The sequence below is a fragment of the Staurois parvus genome, unplaced genomic scaffold (genome assembly GCF_062004578.1).
Source record: "Staurois parvus isolate SC_StPar_1 unplaced genomic scaffold, SC_StPar_1.0 ptg000061l, whole genome shotgun sequence".
In the NCBI taxonomy this organism is placed as follows: domain Eukaryota; kingdom Metazoa; phylum Chordata; class Amphibia; order Anura; family Ranidae; genus Staurois; species Staurois parvus.
The window spans coordinates 5,501,846-5,519,027 of record NW_028317857.1 but is presented as its reverse complement, the minus strand read 5'-3'; the positions used below and the strand labels follow the sequence as shown (position 1 = coordinate 5,519,027).

General features: G+C 39.9%; 1 protein-coding gene across 10 annotated transcripts in view; it reads left to right on the top strand.

Moving 5' to 3' along the window:
* The window catches only part of PARD3 (par-3 family cell polarity regulator), an 814,686-nt gene that overhangs the window by 477,128 nt on the left and 320,376 nt on the right, over positions 1 to 17,182 (top strand). For 4 of the 10 annotated variants that reach the window (XM_089668705.1, XM_089668701.1, XM_089668704.1 and 1 more), the window contains 2 exons: positions 162 to 319; positions 6,695 to 6,739. In XM_089668705.1, the coding sequence (XP_089524831.1) occupies positions 162 to 319; positions 6,695 to 6,739 (203 nt within the window). The remainder of the gene's footprint in view (positions 1 to 161; positions 320 to 6,694; positions 6,740 to 17,182) is intronic. The other 6 variants (XM_089668706.1, XM_089668699.1, XM_089668707.1 and 3 more) reach the window with 3 other exon arrangements.

Below are 17,182 nucleotides of genomic sequence, written 5' to 3'. Positions count from 1 at the left end.
ATTTCTGAAACAATATGTGCATTTATTAATTTTCCCCAAAAAGGTGAACTTATCCTTTAATGTGTTTGTGTAAGAGAACAAAAGCCTTATGAAATACACTCACGTACTGACAAACTATTTCGTGATTATTGACTATGAATCCTATTTTATGTTTTTTCCAGCACTTTGAGTCCAGATGTAGATCCATCCCTTGCTTTCCAGAGAGAGGGGTTTGGTCGGCAGAGCATGTCAGAGAAACGCACCAAGCAGTTTGGAGATGCCAGTCAGTTGGACTTTGTTAAAACCAGAAAATCCAAAAGCATGGATTTAGGTAACAAATGTGTGTATTGCTTAATTATTGTGGTTCACTTTTATTTGTGGAAAATATCTTCGATCAGTCACACTACCTACAGATAATATTTTTTTTTTTGGTGTCATTATCAAATAAATGTACCTAGAGAAAATGTCACTTTCTGTTCTTCTTTTGTAGTAATCATGGATTATTTTTAATCCTTCAAAACCCATTTCCACTGAAAACAGATGAATATCTAATGACAGCTGTTGAAGTTGTCTGTGCGATAATTCCTTAAAATTCTAATTAAAATTCCTGAAATGTAGTATTTCCATCATCACTGTGTAGTTTATTTGTTCACAATCCTGCTGTACAGAATGGCTTTATGAGGTGCTACTTTCCTGCTGCCTGCTGGGTATGGCTGTTCTTCTGTATCTACAGTATATAGAAATAAGATATGGATTTATTCCCCATGACAAGTACATAGATAAAGGAGCTCAGCACCTTCCTTTCTCGCTCCAATAGATTAATTCTTTAAATATCATTTTATTTCTGATCTGCCAGCCCCAGCCAGATGAAGGTAGTTCAGCAGTCGTGCAAGCATTAACCAAGCATGTGATGTCTGCTGTGTCTTCTGATAAGCAGATACTGGGACTTATTCAAAGGTCACCATTTCCCACTGCACAACAGATGAACTGAGTCTTTGCTGCAGCATTTGAATTATAAGCTCCATAATACCACACTTGTAGCCCCAAGAACGCCTTGTTTTGTCTCCCCTTTTTTTTAAAGTTAAAATATCCTGACCTAATTTCTAAATACAAGAGGCAAGCATATTCCTATTCTTTTATTCTTTGTCTCCTTTGTGTATTTCTTCCAGATTTTCACAGTAATTCACCTTAAAACAACTCCTGCACTTTGCCTCTGAATATGAGTTTCCCAAATAAAGACAGGTCATTGCTGCTCTCTTTCTGTACAGGGTGCCTGGTCTTGTATGTTCCCCCCTGTAGTTCCTGCACGCAGCTTGCAGTAGGTGGCCATGCTGGGACCTGCCAACAGCTTTGCTCCATTTGCATGCTGCGTGCAGCACAGTGGTGATGTCACTGAGTGCATCAAATGCCTGTGAAAACCCAGACATTACCTTGTAAATATAGCTGAGTAGATTTATAATCTTTGAGGATATTTAGAAATACATTTAAATAAGAAATTGTTGCCCTGAGTTCAGTTTTGTTTAAATATTCCTGATTATAATTTGACCTTGGTTTACATTTATTGGACTTAAATTGGTAGACAGTTGGAATGTACCTCCAGTCATCTGAATCTTCCAGTGCTTGCTTGCATTCTGTGACTATTTGGATTTAACCCACATAGCAAGGTGCGTGAGGCCCATTGCAGACTATTCTTGCTTATTGGTGGAAAACCATACTGATAGGATAAAGTTTTCTATCCTGTCTTTGTCTGGACGCTGCTTCTTGCTGACTAACGTAAACTAGGGATGTGTGGTGGTGACCTATATAGGTCCCATATTTATTGCAGCTCTTTATTGTTTTACATAGCCCTTTGACCTCAAGGCTGGATAATAATGACAGCTTGGAGTCTGCTAAAGACTGACATAGAGACTTAAGGCAGCCATACATGGATTGTTTAGCAGGGACCGGACAAATTTTTGATCCATGTATGTGCAGGCTGGTTGCACATTAGTCAGTTTATCGATTGACTTGTGTACAACCAGCCTTTTGGGTTTTCCATGAATGATCAGTGCTACTGGTTATAGCTGGCAACACTGATCACTGTATTCTGATGGCAGGGAAGGCCTTCCCTGCTATCAGAATACAGAGGCTCAGTGGGAAGCATTCCCCCATCCACTCTACCTATTCCATCGAATGTGTGGATGAGAGAATTGTCTCTTTTTTTTTTTTTTTTAGCCCACTGGATAAATAATGTATGGCCAGCCTTACAGTCCAACTCGCCTTAATCTTTATTTAGTTGTTGCTTCTGTATCAGCTGCTATTTAGACTAGATGAACCAGAATTTACAACTCCTACAAATGCTAGAGACATCCATTGGTTAAATAATTCACATGAAGTACACATATCTGATGTAATCACGCTCCGACAAATTAGGTTAACAGCTTTCTGAGTCATTTCACCAAGCTGTAGTCAATGGGTCAGAAAAGCTATGCGACATATTGTTGAAAAACATTATTTTTCATTGTATATGTGAAATAAAACAAGGATGACATTCTACACACAGACAACCATCCTGAAAAATTGTATATAATGTTATCTTTGATAGAGGAAGCTAAGTAGAGGGTCCGCAGGTTGTTTTCCTGTACATTCTGGCAAATGTAGAATTGCAGTGGTACCTGCAGTGCTGTTAGCAGAGTTTGATTTGATAAGGCTACATTCACACAGGGGATTAGGGGCATACAATATATTCCTGCAGCAAGAAATAGGGGATGCTTCCATCACAGAGGTATGTGAGCAGCTGCAACCAGGAAACCTGTATAAAGCAATGACAGGCTGACAGGAGCGGTGGCTGTTTGCATGTGTTTGCACATCCAGCTGTTACTTGCAGTTAAGGATAGATATGTCCGCTGATTCAGTTTGCAGGAATCTGCTTTATGCACCTAATCCCCCTTCTGAATGAAGCCTTAATGTGTCCCGTGAACAGAATATTCTCATCAGGCAATGACAGGTCACTAAGCAGGTTTCAAAATATTAGGGCAAAACACTCAGGAAGCAGACTAACTCTGAACATTTGATTCGTTACTACTGAAACAAAGTGTTTACTTTTAGATTTAATCTCGGCAGCTATTAGTTTAATTGACTGTCTTTGCCAGAGTACTTATAAAAGCAATGTGACTTTGCCAGCTTGCAGAGAGCTAGGTATTATTTCACCGGGATAATAAGATTAAATGGCTCACAATGTAGATTTTAGCTGCAGTATAAGGCCAATCAATAGCGTGGTTGGGTGCTATTATACTGGGCATGAGGAATTCTTTCTTATTGCACCATTCACAGTCTAGATATTGTATGCCTGGAAAATATTAAGCACAGCTTTAACGCTTTGTTACCTTGTGAACATGCAGTCATTTTGCATGTATAGTACTAATGTGTTCTATAGTTAACTTGAGTAACTTCTGATGGTTCTATATAGCCTCTGGCAAGCATGTTAGTCATCAGCTTCACTGAATCAGCATTTGAAAGATGCCTGAATCTCAGGACTCTCTTTAGTTAAAAAGTATTGCCTGCTGTTTCTTCATGATGCAGCACAGGTCTACTTTAGTCCCTCCTCTGAAAAGCCCATGATTTAGAGTATTGAAGAAGCCAGCACTGACATGGAAAACAAGCTTTTGGCAGACTGTGCTAAATATGACATGGGTTGGAATGTTTCTTATGATCTCCTGTTGTTCTCCACATCACTCGAGGTTACTGTAAAACTGGACTTCTGTCCAGAGGGCGTACCATGGTCTTCGAAGCACTAACACAAAAAGGGTCCAAATGCATGGCCAGCCAGCTCTGCTAAAACATGCAGAGTTCAATATAGTGACTACTGCATATCCAACCATTGCTGAAATCACATTATGTAGCATCATATTACAAAACTGAACATCCAAATGAGCATAAAGTCACAATTGCCCAAAATACATTCCTAGTGCATAAAAAAGTGTGCAAAGTCTTAAAATTAATTTTCTTTAGAAAGCAGCCACAGCCTTAGTAGAAAAGCCTGCCTGCTGCCAGTATGTTGCAGAGAATGATCCTAGTTTTCTGTGTGAAAGCAGAAATCAACAGCAGTGATTTAACATGCCCTCTGTTGATGCAGCAGAAGGTATGTCAAACCCCTGTGGAGGGATTACAAGGGCCCTTCTCTGCAGCCTTTTGGCAGAGGGCAGGCTCTTTTACTAAGGCTGGGAAATCTTTCTGAACAAAAAAAAAAAACTGTGAGACTTGGCTGATTAAGGGCTCATGTAAATGGTTGTTTTTTTTTTCTTCAAATGCTGCATTTGCTGCTTGAACTGAAATGGGGCTTCTGACAAAAGGCTGCATTTGACCTGCTTTGCCTGCAGTACAAACACACTTCAGTAGGGCCTGTTGAGTCCCAAGACATGCAGCTCAGCTCGATGCAGGTCAAATGCAGTCTCTAAATTGAGAAATGTCCTGCTCATTTGAAGTCCTGTGCCTGCGTTCCAAATACTCTTCCAACGTTGCTGTTGACATGAGCCAATTAGTTGTCCTAATTTTAGGACACAAACATTTCTGCCTTTTGTACAGTCATCTCTCTCATTATGTCCACAAACCATTCACAGCTGACTTGCACTGAGCTCTGGTTCACACTAATATGGTGGGGGAAAGGAAGTGAATCCTGTGTGTTTCCTGCACCCCATTGCAATAGCACAGCGTCCATGTGATCTGGTACGGGTGTCAATGTTAAATTAACGCCACCCTTAAACAGATCGCAAAACGCAGTCCGATTACCAGAATTCTCATTGCATGGGTGTGAACACCCATGGGATGCAAATGAGATGTGGGAGAAAAAAGGGTCCTGCACTTTTTTGGTGTGGACGCAATGCAATTTGAGCCATACAAAATATATGGCTCAAATTGCACCGCATTAGTGTGAACCAGGGCTGAATAGCCAGTATAGCTGTTTTGAAAACAGATGATTGCTATTAGCTGAGATAGGACAGCCAATTTTATGTTTCAATAATTTTTATTGGAAATGTTTACATAGAAATACAAGATATACTCGTATGCAGTAGATCAACATTCTACAGCCATGGATAAGATTAGAGAAAAATAATCATGAAAAGACCAGTGACACAATAACATTTACATTTAAAATGTCAAAGCTTAAAGAGATCAGCTAAAGAACTTTCTACCACAGGTGGGTTTGTTTGGTGCCATCTGAGCCAAGGTTGCCATAGAGCAAGTACTTTTCTGTATTTACTTTTGCTAGAGGCCATTGCAAGTTCATAAGAACAATGCCTGTGAACTAGTGCAATAGCATCAAACGCAGTGGGCGGATGAGAGGTTTTCCAAGATCTAGTGATACTCAGTCTAGCTGCCAAAAGAATGTGGGTGACAGTGTTCAGCATGGGGGTTAATGCTGTCAATATTTAATTCCAGCAACGCTAAATCTGGATTCAGAGGAACAGAGGACCATGAAATAGCAGATAAAATTTGAAAAATCGTAGACCAGAAGTTGTTTAGGAGCAGACAACACCAAAAGATGTGAATAAGGACAGCCAATTTTAATCCCTCTAAGGAGGGTTTGCTTGTAATATTTACTCGCCAGTGGTAAGGCCTGTCATATAACAAAACGTTCCTTTTGCGTGTCTGTTTGTACCTAAGGGGAACCTTCAGAAGCCCTTGGGTATGTGTGCTCATGTTTCTGGCCAGAGACAGGGTTAAACGATTCTAAAGGTAATTTTTTTTTTTTTGTAAAATAACAAACATGTCTATACTTACCTACTGTGTGCAGTGGTTTTGCACAGAGCAGCCTGGATCCTCCTCTTCTTGGGTCCCCCACAAGCTCTCCTGGATCCTCCTGTCTGTCGGGTGCCCCCACAGCAAGTAGCTTGCTATGGGGGCACCCGCTGCTCCGTGTGTTCATTCACACACTGAGCTGCGGCTTGGCTCTGCCCCCTCTCTCCTCATTGGCTGACTGGTTGTGACAACAGTGGGAAGTAATGGCCAACGAGGAGGTAGTAACCCGGAACAGCCGAGGCTGTCATTCACATTGCTGGATCGCGATGGGGCTCAGGTAAGTATTGAAGAGGCTGGGGGCACTGCTGCACGCAGCAGGTTTTTTACCTTCATGCATAGAATGCATGAATGTGAAAAAACCTTCAGCCTTTACAACCACTTTAAGTTATATCCACTTTTTCCATTTCAACTTCCAGTTTGAATGTCTGCATACTGTATACATAGGTAATATGCTAGGTAATGCATGAGGTGCATATTGAACTTAGCCATATTTGTCAGCTTTGTGTATTGCTATAACCCCTGAGATTGTTTCCTAATACAATTATTAATACAACCGCAATTAATCGCAAAGGCTGGGGAAAGCAATGTGTCACCAGCGGAAAGCAATCATTGCAATAATTACTATTCTGTTTTGTCTGCCTTTGAAATTATCTGCTTTTTTTGGCATGAGCAAATGATGAAAATAATTAACAGTTTTAATTCCGTTTAAGTGGGTGATGCTAACATGTAATAACATAAGTGCCTGCGGTTTGCAGCCAGCAAACTCTGCATGGAGTGTTTTAATTTCCCAATATTGCATTAAGACTCTCGGGGGGATAAAGAGCCTGCATGGACTGAGACATTTTCATCTTAATGTTCCATTTTTTTTTTTTCGTTTGTTGCATGTGGAATGTGGGCACTAACTGGGCTAACCTTCTTACATTTACCTTTTTAACAGTAGCTGACGAGGCTAAGATCAGTGCAATGGCTGACCACAGTGCAGGTAAGAGACAATGCTGTTGCTATGGAAACCAGGGTCAAAGCAGATTTAGAGAGAAGTACCATTCTGATTGCATGTCAGCATGACCTTTGAAGGGCTAGCATGGCTCTCCTCTCACTGTAAAGTGTGCTCATTACTGAACTGACAAGGGAAAAAATAGGAACTGACCAGTTGTTACTGTGGCTCAATCAGCTTTAGAAACATAGAAACACATGCATGGATTATCCTGTGTTGAGGTGTTTTTTTTTTATTTGTGTAATCTGTCAAAATCTAATGATAATTCATCTTTGTTTTGCTGGTATTGAGGTTGTGTTATGATATAGCTACTGCACAATCAGGAATGTGTACCTATAGATGTTACATGTTGCAAAACTGTCTTCAGCACATCTAAGTCCTCATGTACACTGGATGTTTTTACAGCGGCTGTTTTTGATGTTTTTTTTCTACAGCCAGTAAACTCCCCAACATGTTATCCTATGTGTCCATGCACACACAGACTGTAATCAACGTTTTTTGGCTGGAAGAAAAACCCAGAATTAGTGGGTTTCTAGAGGAGTTTCTAGCTGTAAAAACGCTCTAATGCTGAAAAACACGTCAAAATGCGGTAAATCGCAGCAAACGATTGGAATTTTTTTGGGCAAAATAATTGTTTTTTTCTTGGTCCAAAACGCTAAAAACCACAAATGCAAAAAAATGCCTCTAAACACTAATAGAAAAATGCTGAAAAACTCATGTTTTTAACGTGACTTTACACAGCTAACGTAACCAGTTATTAAAACGCCCCGTGTGCATGGAGCCTAAGACTATAACAACCGACCTTATGGACCAAACATATTTCGTAATCTTTTTTTAAAATATACTTTTAAAATAATAGCAACACACGCTCCCCTTACAGCTTCCAATGTGATTTGTGTTATTTGGGTTCCTGCTTTAACCCCCCCCCCCTTCTTCCCATAGGGTATACAGTATTCTTCTTAGTATTATACTGAAATAGAATTAATGGACATATTTTTAAAGCAGTGAATATTACATTCAGCAAACATTCACTGCTGGTGAATATTCCTATTGAATCATTTGCAGTGAATGTTAAATTTCACAATCTCTGCTTTGTAATTATGCCCCTTAGTGTTGAGTTATTCCCCCCCCCCCCCCCCCCGTAATAGTACAGAAGTACAGGCCTGTTGTGGTGCCTGCAAGTATCTGTTTTAATCTTTTCATTCTTGTAGAGTCCTGCTAGGCATGAGTCTTGATATATGACTATGAAAAAAATGTGTAAAGATAGTAATTTCCCTTTAAATGCAACAGAAACAATTGAGTGCTGTCTATCATATTTTTTTATTTTCACTAACATACAATTTTTCAAGACAAGATCTCAGTATGTCACCTCCTTCAAGGTCCAAGCAGTACTGGGGATATACCCCAAAAGCTTGTTCTGACAAATTGTATGTTAGTGCCTTTAAATGCTAAATTTAATAAAACCATGTATTCTTCCCAGTGATGTCTTTCTTCTGACTTTGTACCTTAAGCAAAAAATTCCTTCAGCGCTTTATGATCCACAGTTTCTTTATTGTACCATCTGCTTTTTTATATGAAAATATTTTTTAAGAGGCTTGTTTTGTGCTATGAAAGAGATGTCCTTTTAGAACATCTGCTACGATTCTCATATTTTAGGCAGCAGGGAACCTTGTACATTTTGGTTGTCTGATTTTCTTGTGGGTAGTTTAAATTTTTAGTATTTCTTATGACTTCCTAGCTGTTCAGTAGCTGAAGTTTTTCCACAATCTGCTATTAAAGGTCATTATGTGCTCTTATGTTAATTTAACTAGTTGCCGACCGCAGATAGCCAGATGACGGCTGCACTGTGGCCGGCCAGTTCTGGGAGGGCGTCATATGACATCCTCCCAGAACCCACTCTCCTGTGCGCCCCCGGGGGTGCGCATCTGACGATCTCCGTGATCGCTGTGTCCTACGGACACTGCTGATCACGTGATGTGGTAAAAGGCCAATCACAGAGGCCTTTTACTGCATGATCAGCCTTGTCCAATGACGCGCTGATCACCGGGAAATGTAATTGCCGGTTCTCGGCTGCACTTTCCTCGCGCTGTCAGAGCGTTAAGAAAGTACTGCCGAGAACCGGCAGTTGTCAGAGCAGGTATCGGCACCAGTCATCAGTGCCCTGATGATCGGTGCCCAGCAGTGCCACCAGACCAGTTCTGCCCACCTGTGCCCAGTAGTGCCACCCACCTGTGCTCATCAGTGCAGCCCAGCAGTGCCGCCAGTCAATGCCCAGCAGTGCCGACTATCAGTACCCATCAGTGCCACCTATTCGGGCCACCTCATTAGTGATGTCTATCAGTGCCGCCTCATCAACGCACATTAGTGAAGGAGAAAAATTACCTGTTTGCAATATTTTATAATAGAAAAAAACTTTTTTGTTCTTTTTTTGTATATAGCGCAAAATGTAAAACACCCAGCGGCAAATAAATACCACCAGAAGAAAGCTCTATTTGTGAGAAAAAAATTATAAAAATTTCATATGGGTTTAATGTTGCATGACTGCGCAATTATCATTCAAAGTGTGACAGCGCTGAAAGCTGAAAATTGGCCTGGTAAGGAAGGGGGTATAAACGCCCAGTAGGCAAGTGGTTAGGCATACTCTTTATTTAATCCAAAGGGGGAGTGGTGTATCAAAAACTGAGAAAAAAAAATTAAGTTAAAGTTCTGCTTTAAAAGAAATAGAAAATATACTTTAATAAGTAGAAGTAAAACTTTTTTTCAGTTTTAGGTAGTGTAAGTTTTATTTTTGCCATCTGTGTCCCATTGGGAAAATTCCCCTTCACATCCTGTCCCATAGTCAAAACAAAAAGTGAAATCCCTTTAAAGTGAGGGAATCCCTTGTCACCAGAAATAGTGTCATCATTGGAAGATTTCCCCTCTAATGCTGTTCTGGGAGGAACCCAAAATAGTCTTTTCTTTTGCTTTCAGTGATAATAGTAAACATGCCTGTAATGTTGAGCCACTGATACTAGTACTTGAATTACACCCCAGAATAAGAAACCTCTTGCTTCATAAACTGCATGTTTGGTACAGATCAATAACACAAAGGAGAACTGCATGCAAAATCTGGTGCAGCTCTGCAAAGAAACCAATCAGCTTTCAAGTTTTGATGTCAAAGATTAATTGAACAAGCTGAAGTTAGAAGCTGATTGGCTACCATGTATAGCTGCACCAGATTCTGGGTGCTCCAGTTTTGGCAAATCTCCCTTAAAGTATTTAGGTCCAAGATGGCTAGCATTTTCAGATGGATGTCCACAATGGCAACAATATATATTTTTCCTTTTAGCATAGGTTTCCTTTAAAGGAAAAATGCATTAGTTTAGGATATATTTTATTAATTATAGTCTGGACAAAAAAAAAAAAACTAACATTTTTGTCAGGAAAATAGGAAAAATCTTAAGTGTATATTTTGAATTTACATTTTAAGTTAGCAGGTGGAACTCTGGGTCCTTATTCATATGTTTTAAGGAGAAGTATGGGCTTTGTTAAAAAAAAAAAAAACCTCCCCTATATGCTGCAGCTTTTGTGGGATGCTGCAGCTATCCCATGTTAGCTCTAAGCCCGAGATCTGAATGATAACATGACTGCTGGTCACTCAATTCTCAGTCTACTCAAAGCAGAGAGCAGTCAATTGCTGCCCTCCGCTCTGCTCCTCCAGCGCTCATTGTAGCACCGGACTGGGGCAGGTGAAGCTGGCTCTGCCACCTCAGCTGATGGTCGGCAATAGCTTGCTGTTAGCCAATTCTCGATCATCCAGTTTATTCCTGGATACGTAAGATAAGTATGGCCAAAAAGCTTTGCCTCTAAAGCTGGCCATAGATAGTTTTTTTTTTTTTTTTTTTTTTCTGTGGGGGGGAGTTTGATCACCAATAGCCTGATCAAAAAATGAAAGATTCCCCTTACCACACAAGTGAGGTGGATAAAGTAATCCTGCTTCTGTACCATTGTATTTTGAGAGAGGGGACTCCGCCGCTGTTAGAATACACTGATCGGATGAAAATTTTCCAACAGTCCAGCTCGAGAGAAACCAATCATTCGATCAATTTCCGTTGAATGGGAACTCCCACAGATGGATCAAAATATTGCTGGCCCTTTGTGAACTGGACAAATTTCAATGCATAGTTTGCCAACTTAGGTGGCAGAAGTACAGGGGTTTATTTACTAAAAGTGGAGAGTGCAAAATCTGGTGCAGTTGTGAATGGTAGCCAATCAGCTTCTAACTTCAGCTTATTCAATTAAAGTGAAGGTGGGAGCGGGTCACCGGAAGTGGGAGCTGGTACCTGTCACCTGTCAAATTCAGGTACCCGCTCCCCCCCGCTCTCCAATCCTTAATGGGGAGCGAGGGACAATGCATTAAAGCGGAACTTCCCCTTTTTGGTGGAACTCCGCTTTAAGCTTTGACAAAAAACCTGGAGGCGGATTGCTTTCTGAGCTGAACCAGATTTTCTACGCTGCAATCTTAGTAGATCAACCCCACAATGTCTGAGTGAAAACTATTGATGTGCAATATTAAATGTTTGCTGCTTTTGTATTACTAGGTTATTATCATTATTTTTATAACTGATATATAATTTTTTTTATTAAAAACTATAATAGTTAAACTGATCTTGTTCTGTTTGATATCATACTTGAAAAAAGTGAATGAGATATTTCAATGGAAAGGTATGAACTACTCTGATGTTCTTTTTCAACAATGTTTTGGTTTGGTCTGCAGTCTAAAAGAAAGTGTTTTGTATGTCTTACTGCTCTCCTGAATGTAGTTAAAATATATATAACCTGAAATCCAGATCACTTCCAATACTAGAAGACATTTGTGTAACGTTTATCTATTATATCTCTACATCTCTTCATAACTAAACTCACCTGACCCTGAACTTGTACCTTAACTTTTCTGTATGAGGAAGAATTATGTGACAGCCTTTAGTCAATAAATTATGCATTTAAGCAGCTTTCGTTCACTTTTTTTTCCTGATGATCGGCTTATGAAAAATGACTTCTGAGTAATTGTGTTTTTTGTTCCCCTCAGCAATTAAAATAATGTGCCGTCTGCAATTATGAGTTTCTGTGATTTATTAATCCAAGTTAGCTTTTGACCTTTGGAATGCTATTTTAATTAGGCCGAAATCATTCTTATGTGGGAGCATTGTGTTTTTTATTGGATACATTCCGTTTCCACTAGCTTCTCTGCTGGCATTTTATGTCCTCAAACACTGAATTATTTAATCTATTTTTCCACTGTGTTCCTGGAATTTATGATATACTATTTTAGCCAAGTGCATTTGCTTGCTTACATGCTGCAGATTTTTTGCCTATTACCATAAGTTGGCCATAAGCCCTCTGAATTGCATTTATGTACATAGATCTAGACATGTGGTACCCAAGATCATGTGGAGGGTAATGACTGCATGCTCAAGCACAGTAGTGGATGTATGTTTTATTTTGTATAAGCAGAAAGGGAGACCAGACAAAGGTGGTTGCAAGCACCCGGCACTGCACAGTGGGCAGGACAAGAGCCAGGAACCATGTAGGTAGATCTTGCTGGGTGAGTTCCTAAGAGATAGGGAAGCACAGTGACTAAATGGTTAGCACTTCTGCCTGGCAGTACTAGGATCGTTGGTTCAAATCCCAACCATGGCACCTCCTGCCTGGAATTTGCATGTTCTCCCTGTGCTTGCGTGGGTTTCCTCCGTGTACTCCGGTTTCCTCCCATACTCCAAAGACATGCTCGTAGGTTCATTGGATCCTGTCTCAATTGGCACTAGTATGTGTATGTATGAATGTGAGTTAGGGACTTTAGATTGTACGCCCCTTGAGGGTTAGGGACTAATGTGTGTGTGTGTGTGTGTGTGTGTATATATATATATATATATATAATATATAAATTGATGGCACTATACAAGTACCTGAAATAAAGAAAATAAATGTCCGATGCATTACTTCAGAAGCTGTCTATAACCGAAATATTGCTTTTGGATGAATTGCCCCTTTTGTCCCCTTAAAACGGGTATTCCTATTCCACTTTTGAGTGGCCAGCTCATATTCTTGCTTCCTTTACTTCTCGAATTCTGAGATATATATATATATCGGAATTCGAGAAGTAAAGGAAGCAAGAATCTGAGCGGACCACTCAAAAGTGGAATAGGAATACCCGTTTTAGTCCAAATATATATGGACTTAACTGTATATCTCTGTGTGTGTGTGGTGTGAGATTGTGTGTGTATATATATATAGAGAGAGAGAGAGAGAGAGAGAGGGGGGGGGAGAGAGGGAGATATTTTTTTTTTGTTTACCAAAACATATTCATGCTATAGTTATATAATGTATATGAGCTGAGAGTGCACACTCTCTGGTTTAATTTGAGGGTATGTACATCCAAATTGAAGGAAGAGTTTAGGAATTACAGCTCTTAAGAGTAGCCATCCCCACTTTCTCAAGGGACCAAAAGTAATTGGACAACTGAATCAAAAGGTGTTTCATGGCCAGGTGTGGGCTACTCCTTCGTTATTTCTTCATCAATTAAGCTGGTAGAAGGTCTTAAGTTATTCTAAATGTGGTATTTGCATTTGGAATCTATTGCTGTGAACCTACATTATGCATTCAAAGGAGCTGTGCATACAAGTGAAACAGCCCATTGTAAGGATTCAAAAAGGAAACAAATCAATCAGTGAGATAGCAGCAACATTAGGAGTGGCCAAATCAACAGTTTGGTACATTCTGAGGAAAGAAGAACACACTGGGGATCTCAGCAACATAAAAAGGCATGGACGACCATGGAAGACAAAAGTGGTGGATGATCACAGGATATTCTCTATGGTAAAGAAAAACCCATTCACAACATCCAGACAAGTGAAGGACACTCTACAGGAGGTGGGCGCATCATTGTCAAAGTCTACAATCAAGAGAAGACTTCACAAAAGTGGTGGATGATCACAGGATATTCTCTATGGTAAAGAAAAACCCATTCACAACATCCAGACAAGTGAAGGACACTCTACAGGAGGTGGGCGCATCATTGTCAAAGTCTACAATCAAGAGAAGACTTCACGAGAGCAAATACAGAGGGTTCACAACAAGGTGCAAACCATTCATAAGTCTGAAGACTAGAAAAGCCAGATTAGGCCTTGCCAAAAAACATCTAAAAAAGCCAGACCAGTTCTGGAAAAGCATTCTTTGGACGGATGAAACGAAGATTATTCTGTACCAGAATGACGGGAAGAAAAAAGTGTGGAGAAGGCTTGTTACAGCTCATGATCCAAAGCACACAACATCATCTGTAAAACATGGTGGAGGCAGTGTGATGGCATGGGCATGCATGGCTTCCAGTGGCACTGGGTCATTGGTGTTTATTGATGAAGTGACAGAAGACAGAAGCAGCCGGATGAATTCTGCAGTGTTTAGAGATATACTGTCAGCTTAGATTCAGCCAAATGCAGCAAAGTTGATTGGGAGGCGCTCCACAGTACAGATGGACAATGACCCAAAACACACTGCAAAAGCAACTCAGGATCTTTTAAAGGAAAAGAAGTGGAATATTCTGCAATGGCCGAGTCAATCAGCTGATCTCAACCCCATTGAGCATGCATTTCACTTGCTGCAGGCAAAACTAAAGGCAGAAAGACCCACAAAGAAAGAACTGAAGACAGCTGCAGTTAGAGCCTGGCAAAGCATCAGAAAGGAGGAAACCCAGTCTTTGGTAATGTCCATGGGTTTCAGACTTCAGCCAGTCATTGCCAGTAAAGGATTCTCAACAAAATATTACAAATGAACATTTTATTTATGATTATATTAATTTGTCCAATTACTTTTGGTCCCTTAAAAAAGGGGGATGGCTACTCTTAAGAGCTGTAATTCTTAAACCCTTCCTCCAATTTGGATGTACATATCCTCACATTAAACCTGAGAGTGTGAACTTTCAACCCATATCCATTATATAACTATAGCTTGAATATGTTTTTGTAAATACCTGAAAAAAAATGAAAATTGTGCCGGTGTCCAAATACATATGGACCTAACTGTATAGATATGTATGTGTGTGTGTATGTGTGTGTATATATATATATATATATATAGTAAGTATTGATATATGCCTAGGTGCTATACAGAAATCAATTGTGAACAAAGTCATAGAGGGCAAACTCAGTAAGTTTGAAGAGCTGATACAGGGAAGAAGATAAAAAATGCAATTTATTGCATGTCTGACTTTTTGGTGGAACTCAGCTCACCTTTCTCAAAGCTTGATAACCTGAAACCTGCATAAATAGCATTACAATGGATCTAATGAAAATTTAATTCAGGCCTGAGATGGATGTGTCTGCTCTGTAAACTGATGGGCTAGAGAGGGCCTTAGAGGAAGAAGTGGGCCGGCCTCGAAGTGGACAAGCAGAAGCGGCCTTGACAAGGATTCTGCAGAACTACAGGTGGTTACAGAGATGGTGATGTAACCAGGGACTTAATAGATGCTTCCGGGAAAGTCTGCCTCACCCAGTGCCTTCCTGGGAAGTCTGCCTCACCCAGTGCATTCCTGGGAAATTTTGTGTATGCACTGCAAGAACTTGACAGATTTCCGGCAAGGGCCATATTTAGTTTACTCAGGTGATGTTTAATGTATCATTGGTGGGTTAGAACTCCTCTGCCCTTTCTAAAAGTGAGTACCAGGAAGAGAGTGATGGAGTAAAGAAGCATGAAAACATTTTAGGAAAGAAAAGGCTGCAGAGTAAATATGTATTTTTGTTTTTCCCACAAACTTTTACATGGTAGCTTTACTTTCTTTTGGACAATCTGGGGAAAGGTCCACTTTGAAAACGCCGTAGACCTCAGATAAAATTTTGAAATGACCAGTGTCACCAATATGTTTCAACAATCTGCATTTAGCTCATCTTATGTAAGATATTGTAAAAGCCTTCCTTGAGCAGACCTTCAAAAGCCTTGACACATCTGCCTCTTGGATTTTTTTTTAGCAGACTCAGAACTGATGCTCTATAGTATTCCCCCTTGCTCCTCTCCTGCAGTTACAGACTATGTAGGGAGGGGCAGAGGAGCTGGGCCAGCACAGAGAGTAATTAGACACTCTCGGTAGAGGAGATAGTTATGAGGTGCAAGCAAGGGAGGGGCTGTGCTGTAGAATTGACTCTCCTGCAGTAGTCCTAAGAGTCACATTTTCAAGTTCAAAGGCACATGAAGTGCAAATGAATAATTTAAAAAAATGATGGAAAGGAAACATACAGCAAGTAAGCAACTTCTTCTGTGCTTTTACCTACATTTTTTTAAAGTTGATAATGGGGTCTCTTGGCAAGTCCAACAGACCGACCCCCTATATATGTGATTTAAATGTCTGCTTATTCTTTACGTTTGGTTGAGGTTGTCCTTGACTCTGTATAGATTGCTGTATGGACACAGAGGTTCTGTTAATGTATAGAAATTTTGAGCAATTCACAAAGATATCAGACTTTTATATGTCCCTTTTAATGATGATTCTGCAACAAAATGGTGGAATATTTTAACAGCAAGGTTTGTGTAAACAATAATTGTACCTAAAAAGTCCATTTTGGTTTTGTTGGTTGTATTTATGAATCTATAGAGTAGTCTCCGGTGGCTGTTTTGTCAGCTTAATGGTTTTACATTTATAAATTAAATCTGTTGTAGCTTGTGAACTCTGTGCTGTCCAGCAGCTGGATAAAAGCATCCTTTGCCCAGAGCAACATGAGTTATAGTGCTCAGGGTGAACGGTCATGTCTTTAACCACCAAGCTGCATCTTTTGGAAAAGATAAATATTTTAATAAATGGTTGGCGTATATGCAAGGGGCGATGGTATTCTGCCTCAGTGTGATGGAATTATCTGTAAAAGAGTTATAAAATAATTGTATTTCTTTCTATGACTTGAAAGGGTGAGAGGTTAATACATTTCACATAAAGAGATTGAGCACAAGTCCATATACTGCCGAAGGAAGAAGTAAGAGGTGTCACATTTATGCTAATAAATCCCTTTAAAAAAATTCTTCAAGTTTACTATGCAAGATTGAAGCCAGTTGTAAAAACCTTGTTTGGAGCCTGAAGTTGAAAGCAATTAGATTGATAAGTGTAAAGTAAACATCACTTCAGGCAGACAACATAATAGACCTTTAATTATTTTTCTGTGTGGTTTATTTGGGCTGTGTGATCTTTTTGAATGTTAGGAGTTCAGTGCAAAGGTTAGACAGAGTAGGAGTGATGGTCAGGGGAAAGAAACTGCTCATTTATCCAGCTAAAAGCTGAAGAGCCATTAGTGCGGCCAGGGATGTCTAGGCTTTCATTAACACTTTCTGTGCAACACTATAGCTGGCCATAGACAGAATTTCAAATGAAAATTGTTAAACCAACCTATACGTGATTTGAAACTCAGCAAGGTCAGC